The sequence below is a fragment of the Myxine glutinosa genome, chromosome 13 (assembly GCF_964187855.1).
Source record: "Myxine glutinosa chromosome 13, kmMyxGlut1.1, whole genome shotgun sequence".
Lineage (NCBI taxonomy): Eukaryota > Metazoa > Chordata > Myxini > Myxiniformes > Myxinidae > Myxine > Myxine glutinosa.
The window spans coordinates 4,053,436-4,066,766 of NC_136273.1; the positions used below are offsets into that span (position 1 = coordinate 4,053,436).

Sequence of the window (13,331 nt, forward strand, 5' to 3'; positions counted from 1 at the left end):
GGATGACAGTCTGAGTAAACCCACCTGGTGTTATTTCAATGGCACGACAAGGGCTCAAACTCAGGATCTCAAGCCAGCCACATTAACCATTAAGCCAATACCCAGATTTCCATATCAGTAATGTAGCTGATATAGGACCCTTGTCGGACCTGGTGTTGACTTTCGAGTTTTTCTTACAATTCTGGCTGTTTCATGTGTTTGTGTTAGCATCATATCGTATTCCTGGTTTTGAACCACCGATTTATGCAATATCTTGTCTTTTTTTTCTGCATCGGAGTTAGTGTTCATTGGCATTCCTCAAGATCATCTCATGAGATATCTAACTTTCCTGACCTTGGCTTTTGAAATACCCTTTTTAATTAGCAAAGTGAAATGGATCATTGAAGATAGCTTGCCGAGCCTTATTTTCATCATATTTTCCTTTCCCTTCTGGCCTTCCACAGTGAGTGCACCATCTTCTGATCTATACAGATCTTTCTTAAACCTGCCTTCTCATCTGGGACTCCACTGAAGCCTCTCCTCACATTATTCATCTTGTGTCTCACTTCCTTTGTTGGCATCCTTCTGCTTTTCATTGTCTTGCTTCTGTTCCAATGGCTTCTGGACCCAATAATGTTACTACCTGTCATTGAAACGTATGTACATTGCTTCATTGCCATTGCAGATGATAATTTTTTGTTGATGTTTTTGTGATTGTTATGGGGAAATCAGGCCAATAAAGAAAGAAGAGTTGGATTCGACGATTGGAGCTTCGAGCTTGAATGCGATACCAAACGTTCCCACGACGCTGCCGGATGGTACAGAGGATGCACGGCCAATGACATACGACGAGAAACGGCAACTAAGTCTGGACATCAACCGGTTACCTGGTGACAAGTTGGGTTTTGTTGTGAACATTATTCAGTCTCGTGAGCCATCGCTTAGTGAGTCAAATCCAGACGAAATCGAAATCGACTTTGAGACTCTGAAGCCTTCCACGTTACGCGAGCTCGAGAGATACGTCGCCTCTTGCCTTCGGAAAAAATCATCTAAGCACCTTGGCAAGTTTTGCTCCTACACTGTCCATTGTGCCGTAGTGGTGGACCTTTTTCTTACTGCAGTTTGTGCTCAACTACACCTTTCTCCTACCAGGCAAAAAGCTATCAAAAACAAAAGATGACGGGCAGGATTGCAAGAAGGATAATGAGCGAAAGTTGTTTGATGGCGGTGGGCAGCTGTATACAACCAAGAAAAGCAAAAGAGGTGCTTGTCTATCTTATCTTTGTCATGTGTCTTTGTGTGTCTTATCTTTGTCTTCTCTTTGTCTTATCTCCTTATTTCATCTATCTGTTATCTTTGTCTTATCTTTGTCTTATCTCCTTGTCTTATCTCCTTGTCTTATCTCCTTGTTTTATCTCCTTGTCTTATCTCCTTGTTTTATCTCCTTGTTTCATCTATCTGTTATCTTTATCTTATCTTTGTCTTATCTCTGTCTTCGCTCCTTGTCTTATCGACTTCTTTAATCTATCTGTTATCTTTCTCTGATCTTTGTCTTATCTCCTTGTCTTATCTACTTGTCTGATCTGTTATTTTTGTCTCATTTTTGTCTCATCTCAACTTATCTGTTATCTCGGTCTTATCTCTTTGTCTCATCTCATTGTCTCATGTCCTTGTCTTCTCTTTGTCTTATGTCTTTGTCATATCTCTGTCTCATCTCTCTCATCTCTCTCATCTTTATCTGTCTTATCTCTTTGTCTCGTCTCTTTGTCTCGTCTCTTTGTCTCGTCTCAGTGTCTCGTCTCTTTGTCTCATCTCTTTGTGTCGTGTCCTTGTCTTGTGTCCTTGTCTCGTGTCCTTGTCTCGTGTCCTTGTCTCGTGTCCTTGTCTCGTGTCCTTGTCTCGTGTCCTTGTCTCGTGTCCTTGTCTCGTCTCCTTGTCTCGTCTCCTTGTCTCGTCTCCTTGTCTCGTCTCTTTGTCTCGTCTCTTTGTCTCGTTTCTTTGTCTTACCGATCTTATCTTAGCCTGTCTTATCTCGATCTCTTTTTGTACCCATCTATCGATCTGTCCTTCTATCCTGTTCCTTTCTCTACATCAGGCCTGATGTGCATGTCATTGATGTTTTCTTCATCGTGTTAATAGCTGTGTTTGATCTTGACTATTTCATGCAATCTTTTAAAGTTTGCCATATAATGCCTTGAGCTTTTTCTTTCTTTTCTTCTCACCGCTATTCCTTCAGAGCGAAGAGATGTTGGGGAGGCTGGAGTTCGACTTAGCGGATCATCTAGCTCCTCCTCTGGCTCAGGTTCAAGCGGAAGTAGTTCCAGCTCCTCAGAGTCTGATTCGGATTCAGGTCTGAGTTCTTCCTTACTTGCTTCTCTTGCTTTGCTTTTCCTTTGAAATTGCTATACACGAACCACACCCCTCACCTTGCATTGGTATTTTGGGTTTTCATTTTTTAATGTTCACACCCTCCACTGATTTTGTTGTTTACTGCATAAAGCCCACTTGTTAGAGTTTGCACACATAGCACATGCTTGGCAATGATATTAGGAGACTATCAGTCCTCTTTGTTATAAATTTACAGGACATTCATTGATGATGAACAGATTATGGGGTACTTGCTCGTGCAGCACAGCAGTCCCCTGCCATGTGAAATTAGCACTGCAAACTCTTAAACAGCACTCACTACGCACTCCTACTTGGTCCTCTGTTCTATTAGTTGTGGTCCTGCAATGCTGTTTTGTTTAAAACCAGAGTCCACATTCACAGTGGATGGCCGAGTGAAAGCAGGAAGGCCCCGCTTTTGATTGCTATCGTTGATTCCAGCTATCTCCACCATGTGATACACCACTGTGTATATATATACATGTGCACCACTGTGCCGTCACACCCACCCTCCCCTCGATCAATAATCTTGCTCTTCGACTGATTTTGTAGTCACTGTTGTGAGACGGAAAACACATTCTGTTTGTGGTCTTGCTAGATAGGACCACAATTCCTTGAGCAATAATGATGTATAAAAATACAAAGATATATTTTGTGAAAAGTATAAAAATACGAGGATATTTTTTGGTTAACATTCTCAAAAATGTCGAAGAACATGTACAGTACTTGATGTCAGTCATTGACTTTTTATGTCACGACGTGGACTTATTACCTCGTTCTAACAGACAGTTGTACTACATAGGTACCCCTTTTTCCTTTCTGCACTCTTTTTTCATTTTTTTCCCTTTCTATACATACATACATACACAGTGGTGAGAAAAAGTTTGTGAACCCTTTTTAATTTTCTGTATTTCTGCATAAATTTGACCTCAAATGTTATCAGATCTTCATCTATGTCATAATAATAGAGATAAAGAGGACATGATTAAACAAATAGCACAAACAAAAATCTACTTTTTCATTTATTTATTCAGCAAAATGATGCAACATTCTAATTTCTTTGTCGGACGAAGTATGTGAACCTTTACATTCAGTGATGGGTGGCACCCCCTTGAGCAGCAATAACCTCAACCAAACATTTCCTATAACTTTTGATCAGCCTTGCAGATAGGCTTAGAGGAATTTTGGCCCATTATTCCTTACGGAATTACTTAAACTCGGATATTTGTGGGATTTCTTGGATGAACTGTTGATTTCAGGTTCTGCCCCAACATTTCAATTGAGTTAGAGTCTGGACTTTCAATTGGCCATTCCAAAACACAAAATCTCTTCTGCCTCAGCCATTCTGTTGTAGACTTGTGTTTCAGATCGTTGTCTTGCTGCATGACCCACTTTCTGTTAAGCTTCAGCTCACGGATGGATTCCCTGACATTCTCCTGTAGAATTTGCTGGTACAATCCAGAATTCATGTTTCCATCAATAACGGCAAGCAGTCTGGGTCCTGAGGCAGCAAAGCAGCCCCAAACCATGATACTCCCACCACCATGCTTCCTGGTTGGGATGAGGTTCTTATGTTGGAATGCAGTGTTTGGTTTCCACAGAACATTTCTCCAATAGCCTTCTGGATCATCCAAGTGGTCTTTAGCAAACTTGAGACGGCGATAATGTTCTTCTTGGAGAGCAGTAGTTTCCTCCATGCACACCATTCTTGTTCAGTGTTTTCCTGATGTTGGACTCATGAACAATGACGTTAGCCAATGCAAGAGAGGCCTGCAAATCCTTAGATGTCACCCTGGGGTTCTTTGTCACCTCCTGGATTATTGTACGCCTTGCTCTTAGAGTGATTTTCGTTGGACGACCACTCCTGGAAAGAGTAAGAATGGTGTTGCATTTTCTCAAATTTGTACATTATCTGCCTGACAGTGGATTGGTGGAGCCCAACATCTTTATAAATTGTTTTGTAACCCTTTCCAGACCGATGAGCATCGACAACTCTTTTTCAGAGGTCCTCAGAAATCTCTTTTGATCAGGGCATGACACACTTCCACAAACGTGTGGTGCAAACCAGACACTGATGGTGATGAACAAAGATTATGTTTTTCATATAGGGCAGGGCCACCCAAATTCACTCAAATTGATTGAAACACCTGACTGTAATTACCCACTTAATTTAGCTGATTAACCTAGAGGTTAACATACTTTGTCCAACAAAGAAATTTAATGTCAGATCATTTTGCTCAATAAATAAATAAATGAAAAAGTAAATTTTTATCGTGTGCTATTAAAATGTTTAACAAAAATATCACTAGTTCTGCAAAGGTTAAAAAAAGAATGTTGAGGGGCAGGTGTGAAGTAGAAAGAGGACTCCCTTCGGGTAACGTCTTGGGTCGTATCATGCCTGTGTGCCCACCATGAAGTTTTTATGACAAAGTCACCAGAGGCATTGTTTTCGGGCTGTCCATTTGTCCGTGCTCCTTGATAGGTTTTCGTTACCACGATAACTGAAGAACGGCTGTACTGAACGAAGTCAAACTGGGTACAAGTATGTATGATGATGTAAAAGATAAACGGCTTAGATTATGGGGTCCAGTGCTCAAAGGTCAGAGGTCCCGTCCCGTAAAAATTCTGTTACTGTTCCAACTTGTGAACCAGTGATGGGATTTTGACCAAACTTGGTGTAAGTATATATTATGATGCATCAATGAACTGATTAGATTTCAGCATCAAAGGTTAAAGGTCAGATGTCATTTCAGGTAAAACTGTGATACCTGAGAACAGCTGAAGGGATTTAAATCAAACTTGGTTCAAGTATGCATAATGATATAATAATGTGGGCGGAGGCATATCGGTCGACGTCGTGACGTCGAAGAGTGCCGTTCGAGTTGGGACTTTTTTTTCGTTGTTAAAGAGGCAGCTATCCATTCCTTGCAGTGGAGTACATTTGTCACCTACACAATGATATCCAAAACTGCACTGCCTTACAGAAGTGAAGCCTGAGATGACGTCTGCTCCTTCCACCACAATGCCAACCACCCTCGACCCAATTCAGGTAGCATTGCTAACTTGTGTGTAATACTGAGGGAATATTCGATGACTTCTCTGTTTGCAGTAAATTATACACCTTTAATACATAGTCCTCACAATTAAATTAAACTAAACAACAACAATTTTAGATATTATTCAAGCGATGAAAGTAGTTTTTAATGTGACCTCCAAACATGCTTGTATTCTGGTTGAAGACTAACACATTGATCGCTACACTCCATAACCAACCATGATGCCATTGGAAGCCAAATCTAAGTTGTTATGTGGAAATGATGACTGTCTGAAAACAGTGCACATTGACAATGACGCTACAAATGATCACCGACAAGTTTACATTGGCAGAAAGGACTTTAATTCCGTGTGTGATCACCAGTGACCCCCAATGCAAGGTCGTACATGACTTGTCATCGACCAAGTCAGACGATCCAGCTGTCATTGTGGGAGATTGCATCGTTCTTCGACCAGGGCCACTCCCAGTCGATCACAAAACTGTGGGTGTACTTGGTGACCAAAGGATCCCTTCGTAGGATGTTCCAAGCATGGCAATGGGATTTATGTCCGGAGATCGGTGCGAATTATGTGGTCCTCAAGTGCTGTGTTGACAAATGTGTACACGGTGTGCACAGGTGTTCTCGTCATTAAAGATGAAGTTAGGACGTTGTTGGACCAGAGGGGTGACTACAGGCATAATGATTTCCTCTCTGTTTTTGACGCTTGTCATAGCACCCCTTTCAACGATAACAGGATCATTTCTTCAACCAAGTTGAATGCTGGCCGTACTATCTTGACTACTATACCCCCACCTTGACCTTGACTTGTTGTACCATCCCCACAAAACTGATCCTGCTGTCTAATGGCATAATTCGCAAATTGTTCCCCATCTCATCTCGAGACTCTAGTATGTTGGTTGATCCTTGAAGTCTAGGCAGTATCTAGCATCGGTGAAAAGAATGTGGCGCCATCGGTTCACGCTCCAGTTGTGATGTTTTATCGCCCATTGTGTGCCCTGCTGTCGATGGCGCTGTTTTAGAGGGATGCGGAGTAGTGGTCTTCTGGACCTCATGCCATGGGCATATGAAGACTGTTCCAAACTGTCTGGGACGAAAATCGATGGTTGATTGCTCTTTGCAGGTCATTGTGAAGAGAGCGTGCTGTTGAAAAGTGGTTCCTTCTGCCGTGGATGACAAGATAACGATCCTCATGAGGGTTTGCTACCCTTGCGTGACCTGAACGAGGTCTCTCTGTGAACTGTCCAGCCTTGTGGGTACCATATCAGTGTCCTCGGAATGACACTGCGATGAACATTTTACCAGGAAGCAACAGCAGTCCGAGTCGTCGACGCCCCTTGTTGTACCATCCCAATAGCGTGAGCCAACTCATTTGGTGTGAAATGACAACGGGCCGGCCATTCTTTTCATGACTGACCACATGGGTTGATATGGGGCACGAGCAGACCCGTACTCTGTGGGAGACGTGACTTGCACATGAATTTACAGGATCACCTGGTTCTGGTGAGGATAACTATAACAATACACGATGCATGTCCAATTTCTCATTTCGGTTTTTTTCCCCTCAATTACCATGACACTTAAACACAATTACAAAATTTCTCAACTGTGAATTCGTTGCTTTAGTTTGGTTTAAAAGTTGATGCTTAACGAGTATTATGCTTTATAACAGCTAGAATTTCGGAAAAATGAACATGAGAAATGTTTGTTTGTCAAACTGAAGGGGAGCTGTGTTGGTAGTGGCTGGGCAATCATTGGAAGTTCCTATTTGAAAATACAATCCCAAAATAAATAAAAAGATAAATCATACAGAATGTGCTATTTCTGTATTTTGTAAGTGATTTCAAATTCAGGATGAATGTGATGAATATATATTTTTTCTGAAGATATAGCAATGCCATTCATCTCGTAAGTTTGTGAAAATATTAATGAGCCCTAATTCGGTTTATCGCTCACGCAGTACCTTTTGAGCATTGATTAGAACTTTACAGTTGGTCAACTCTCAAGTTAAATCACAGTGCAATATAATATATATGAATGAATGATTGTTTTAAGGCCATTTTCCCCGCTAGAGCAGGGGTTGGCCTTGCAGGCCCCATGACAATCATGGTTCCCTGTTTGAGGCAATGTTTTTATGGCCGGATGCCCTTCCTGACGCCAACCCTTAGTCGCCTCTTACGATGCGCAGGGATACGGTGTACCTATTCTAAACCGGGATACACACCGGGATCATTCATCCCAGCAATCTGGTACTCAATTTGCCGACCTCGGAAGGATGACAGGCTGAGTCAACCCCCCTGGCGTTAATTTAGCGATCGACCGGGATTCGAACCCAGGATCCTAGGATCCCAAGCCTGCACCCTAACCGCTGAACCAACACCAGGATGGTGGTGCAATGATGATGATAATGATGATGATGATGATGCAATATAATATATATGGTCTTTTTAAAAGTGCCATCAAATTTACATTAGCTTTTCATTAAGTGCGTCAAGTACACCCACACAATATGGATACTTTGAGACCTGGGAGAGGTCATACGACAATAATTAATTAACGCTTAATCCGATCAGTATGAACATTTTTGAAGATCATCTAGGGATAATTTGGTCGACAGAATTAAATTGATGACATCATAGGTCACGTGGTTCGGCAGCCATGTTGGATTGCACATAAAACACTTTAAAAACTTCCTCTCCATAATGTCTGACCGGTTCAATGCAAAACTTCATGCATATGATCTACTAGCCTTGGGGAATGTACGGTGCGGTTGCCCATGAATAAATCACAGGTTGCATGTTCTGGCAACCATATTGGTTTTAACCTAAAACCTTTAAATGTCCCCTCCAGAACGGCTGGACAGATTTGGGAGAACCCTCACACATGTTCTCAAGCCTTGGGGATGCCATGGTGGTCACAAATAAATTATAGTTCACAGGGTCTGGAAGCCATGTTGGATCAAAGGGAAAAATATATAATTATTTCTCTGATACAGCTGAACCGATCGAAGCGAAACTTTCCAAATATCATCTCACACCATTGCAGCATATTTTGTGAAAATGATGGTTTGGCAGCCATCCTGGATAGAAAAACGAATCTTATCCGATCAACACAAAACTTCACACACCTTATCCCCTACCCAATTGGAGCCAGAGTGTGAATTTATGATGTCATATGTCACGTGGTTGGGCAGCCATATTGGATCTAAGCGAAAATCTTTGCAAATCTTCTTCTCTGAAAGCGCTTAATGCGAAACTTTCACTAATTGATCAACTACCGATGGGAAATATAGTTTGACAAAAGTGATATCATCGGTCTCTGTTCTGGCAATCATGTTGGATCAAACAAAACGAAACCCTTCAAAAAGAGAAGAGTTGCCTCGCGCCAGGTCCTTCTTAAGACTGTGCGGGGTAAGTATTCTATGAATACCATCTAGTTATATTAAGATAAAGTGTCGGTCATTAACTACTTAAAGTGAGCCCATCGAAATCGAAATTTAAAAAACAAAGGTAAAAACGAAGTTAGTCTTAATTGCCTCGGTTTGTCATACCGACTCAACACACATCATACTTAAGTATATACCATAATATTGAAGTAGTAATGAGAGGATGCCCCAGGAGGGCTCAATACACTTCAAGTAGTTGATAGCTGTATTAAATAAAATAATGTTACGGTTCTCCGCCGCCCTTCTTACCCTTACCAAGGGGGGATTAATCCCCTTGTTCTTTCTCGGTTTGGCGGAACCGAGAGACTTGAAACGCCTCTTCCAGGCAAAGCGCAAGGTAGAGTTTTGGGACCAAGTCTCGCTCGTACCTAACTCCCTGTGCACCGCCACGGAAGCGGGGAAGCAAGCCTCGCACGAGCCACGTGTGATTTGGGTACACCGAGCGGATTGAGTACCACGTGGTCCGTGCATTTACCGTTAAATATTGGACCCCATGAGGAAATCACGAGAACGATCGAATGGGAAAGGAAGAACACAGGTTTAATTATTATTCCCACACGTATGTACAAGGATCGGTACGCAGAGACACAGAGCAGCACTTAATCAGTCTTATTCTTATCTCCCAGACTCGGCCCGTCACACTCACAAAGGGAATTGCAGGCAGGTTGATGTTCTGGCCAAACGCGTCGACGTGGTCGTCCAGGAACGGCCCCGTCCGGCTCTCCACGGTCCCAGCACGTCCCGCGAAGAAGGCAAGCAGGCGGTGGATGGAACCTCGTAGCGCGTCTCCCGAACAAAAGGCAGCCGATGAGGTAGGACGGAAAATACGCATCTCTCATGTACGAAAATACGAAAATACGCGGCTGGCCGTTACACAACCGTTATCACTTGCGTAACTCAATGCACTGTACGCAGCTCGGCTTCAAGCTCAACCGAGCGTTGCTTTATATTAGCGCGTATCCTGGTTCATGCGCGTCTTTCTCCACTCAATGCCAACCCAGTCCTCGTTCCTCTCTTCAATCCAGCTGCTCGCGAGTTCTCTCAACTGCTGGTGCTCAGTTCTTCTCGTGCGAGTCCTCTCGGGGGCTTTGCGCAACCGCTTATATTGATCCGCCCCGAACCTTCCAACCATGCCCAGTGACGCAGTGCTGCCGCCACACCCTCTGAGCCCTGATTGGCGGCTCGCGCTTACCGTCAGCTCCTCTGCCGCCCTCATTCGGCCCCGCCCCGACCCTCCTAGGCCTGCCTCGTGTTAATTCGCGCCAAAATGAACCAAAGTCAGCACAAAGAGGCATGAGGCTAGGGAGGCGGGATAGTCAGTAGAAGTATGACCTATTCTCCTTACTCTACTCAACGCAGAACTAACATAGGAAAAGGACGCTGCTCACAAATACTAAGAGATAACTACACTATCGCGAGGCTACATGTTGCTTGTGTGACTAACGATGAGGGGGAAATTTAACCTTTATTATACTGACTGTTACCAAAACTCAAAACCGCAACAATAATATTGACACCACCATCCTTAATAACTGCCCCATCATGGCTTTACTGTCCTCATCCCTGTTACTATACAATTTATAGATCTTCGTCCAACCATCCTCTTCCAACCTGTTGTACACCACCTCTTCCATATCATACCTCACCTTATCAACAGCTCTAATTGCTGCTTTCTTATTCTGCCCATATATTCCCACATCTGGCTGCCTGCCTCTATCCTTGATCTTCTCTATTCTCTTCCAAACATCCTTTTCACCAACTGCCTTCATTACTTTCTTCATCCACCATACCTGGTTTATATTCCTCGACGATGCACCCTTTCCCGACGTCCTTCCACACAAAACTTATGCAATTCCCTTAAACACCTCTCAGTACTTCTTCCACTTCTCTTCCAAGCCTCCCACCTCTTTGCTAATCTCCTTGTACTCTACAACAACGTTTCCCCTACACTTCCCCCACCTAATAATCTTCCGACCACTGCTCTTCACCTCCCTCCTTTTCATTATCTGTATCACAAACTTGTGCTGGGTACAAACACACTCTCCTGCCATTGCCTTACAATCCCAAACCATTCACTATTGTCGCTTCTATATCTCCACCAAATCCAACTATATTATGTGCTGTCCACTCATATGGGTAATCGTGTGGCTTTCCCACTTTTGAAAGAATGAACCAGCTATGGCCATCCCATTCCACGCCACCAGCTCCTCCAGTGCTTTACTCTCTATTCCTCGTTCTCCAACTAAATTTACCAACACATTCCTCTACACCCGGCTCTGCAACTCCCACATGCGCGTTAAAGTCCCTATACGCGTGCAACAGCTTGTATCCTACCAACCTCCTCGTCCTGTCTCCTTTCCATTTGGGCTTCTGCACACAAAACACTTCCCATCTTCTCTGCATCATCTCTCCCCTCCATTGATGCCACATTCAATATATCTAGTCCGATATCGCTTCTGAACCGCTGTTCGCCTGGCTTAGGCCATATACCACCTTGTTCAGTTTGGGACGCTCTTGCCATCAATCAACAGTGCTGCCTGGGCTGACCTCGACCAACTACTCTAGCCTGCTATCATAATCCTGTGTGCACACACACACTCACTCCGCTGTTTCTTCAATCGCTCTCCCCGTCTCCCTGCCTCTCCTCTCCCTCCACACCCAACTCCTGTCCCCCACCCTCGAGGCAATCATCCCTACCTCCACCCACTCACTCCCTCTTCTATTTCTCCCCCCACCCCACTCACTCCCTCCCTCTTCTCTTCTTCCTCCCAGCCCTCCCCTTCCTTTTGTTCCGCTCTCCTTAATACATTAAAGTTGTGACGATTCGGCTTTCAACAAGTAAATGTTTTTCACAAAAATTTCTCGGTTCTTTTATAAAAGTCACTCTTCTTTTACAAAAATCATTCTTCTTTTACAAAAATGACTCGGTTCTTCAACAAAAATGACTCGGTTCTTCAACAAAAATGACTCGGTTCTTCAACAAAAATGACTCGGTTCTTTAACAAAAATCACTCGGTTCTTGAACATAAATCACTCGGTTCTTTAACATAAATCACTCGGTTCTTTAACATAAATCACTCGGTTCTTTAACAGAAATCACTCGGTTCTTTAACATAAATCACTCGCTTCTTTAACATAAATCACTCGCTTCTTTAACATACATCACTCGGTTCTTTAACAGAAATCACTCGGTTCTTTAACAGAAATCACTTGGTTCTTTAACAGAAATCACTCGGTTCTTTAACAGAAATCACTCGGTTCTTTAACAGAAATCACTCGGTTCTTTCACAAAAATCACACGGGTCTTTTACAAAAATCACTCGGTTCTACTGCATACGAAAGAGTAATTATCAATTTACCTGAGAATAAAAATCCTAATGACCAAGAGGAATAATGCCTTCGTTTTGTGCCTGCATAGTTTTTTTTTAGCCGCGTCGCAGACGCTGCTCATAGAGTGCCCTCTGCTGTTGTTGTTGTTCTTCTTCTTGTTCTTCTTCTTCTTCTTGCAGAGAAGACAAAACCTCAAAGCTCCACCCATTCTGGGAACCATAGCTCCACCCATTCTGGGAGAGCCTTCATATAAACAAATATCCACCATTTTATGAACTCGCATAGCTTTGAGGCCTGTTTTGTAGGCCCGTGGTGTCTTCCTCTCTCACACAGTTTTATATCAAATCAAATTCGATATATCACTTCATTTTTCACAGTCGCTAACATAGTTTTAGACTCGGTTGAAAAAAAACGGGAAGAAAATCCGATGAAAGTTGCCCTTTATAAAACGAAATGAATTCTCAAAGGCCTGTAACTTCAAGTCCATTGAGATTTTTTTTTTTTAAATCGCGGCATGGTCAGTCAGACACCGCCCGAAATAACAGACGGGAAAATGCCGAGATATATTAAAAATTCGTCCATTTGATGACAATCGTCACGATTAAATATTTAATTTATACGTCGTCACAATAATGTGGAGAGAGGAGCATAGCTTCGTTCACGTGTCGCCACACACGGGAAATTGCCGAGATTTTTTTTTTTTAAATCGCGGCATGGTCAGTCATACACCGCCTGAAATAACAGACGGGAAAATGCCGAGATATATTAAAAATTCGTCGCCACACACGGGAAATTGCCGAGATATATTTTCACTTTGCACAAAAATGACATCAAGTAATCGAATCAATAGGAATGTCCTGTGCCTATAACATCGATGTTATAGGCACAGCTGCATCTAGGCATTGTGTAACATCGACGTGGCTTTTGTTTTAATTAAAACTTTTTGTACTTGTTTTTAATGATATTGCCAGTTGCCTTGAATATATGAATGAATGAATGATCGTTTTAAGGCCATTTTCCCCGCGAGCGCGGGGGTTAGCCTTGTGGGCCCCATGACAATCATGGTTCCCTGTTTGAGGCGATGTTTTTATGGCCGGATGCTCTTCCTGACGCCAACCTTTGGTCGCCTCTTACGATGC

The 13,331-nt window shown here is 42.9% G+C and overlaps 1 protein-coding gene across 4 annotated transcripts in view; it reads left to right on the top strand.

The window, feature by feature from the left end:
• LOC137438516 (homeotic protein female sterile) overlaps nucleotides 1-13,331 on the top strand; it is a 169,480-nt gene that overhangs the window by 104,704 nt on the left and 51,445 nt on the right. For all 4 annotated transcript variants that reach the window (XM_068133622.2, XM_068133625.2, XM_068133624.2 and 1 more), the window contains exons 13-16: nucleotides 712-1,040; nucleotides 1,132-1,242; nucleotides 2,216-2,329; nucleotides 5,349-5,413. In XM_068133622.2, coding sequence (XP_067989723.2) covers nucleotides 712-1,040; nucleotides 1,132-1,242; nucleotides 2,216-2,329; nucleotides 5,349-5,413 — 619 coding nt within the window. The remainder of the gene's footprint in view (nucleotides 1-711; nucleotides 1,041-1,131; nucleotides 1,243-2,215; nucleotides 2,330-5,348; nucleotides 5,414-13,331) is intronic.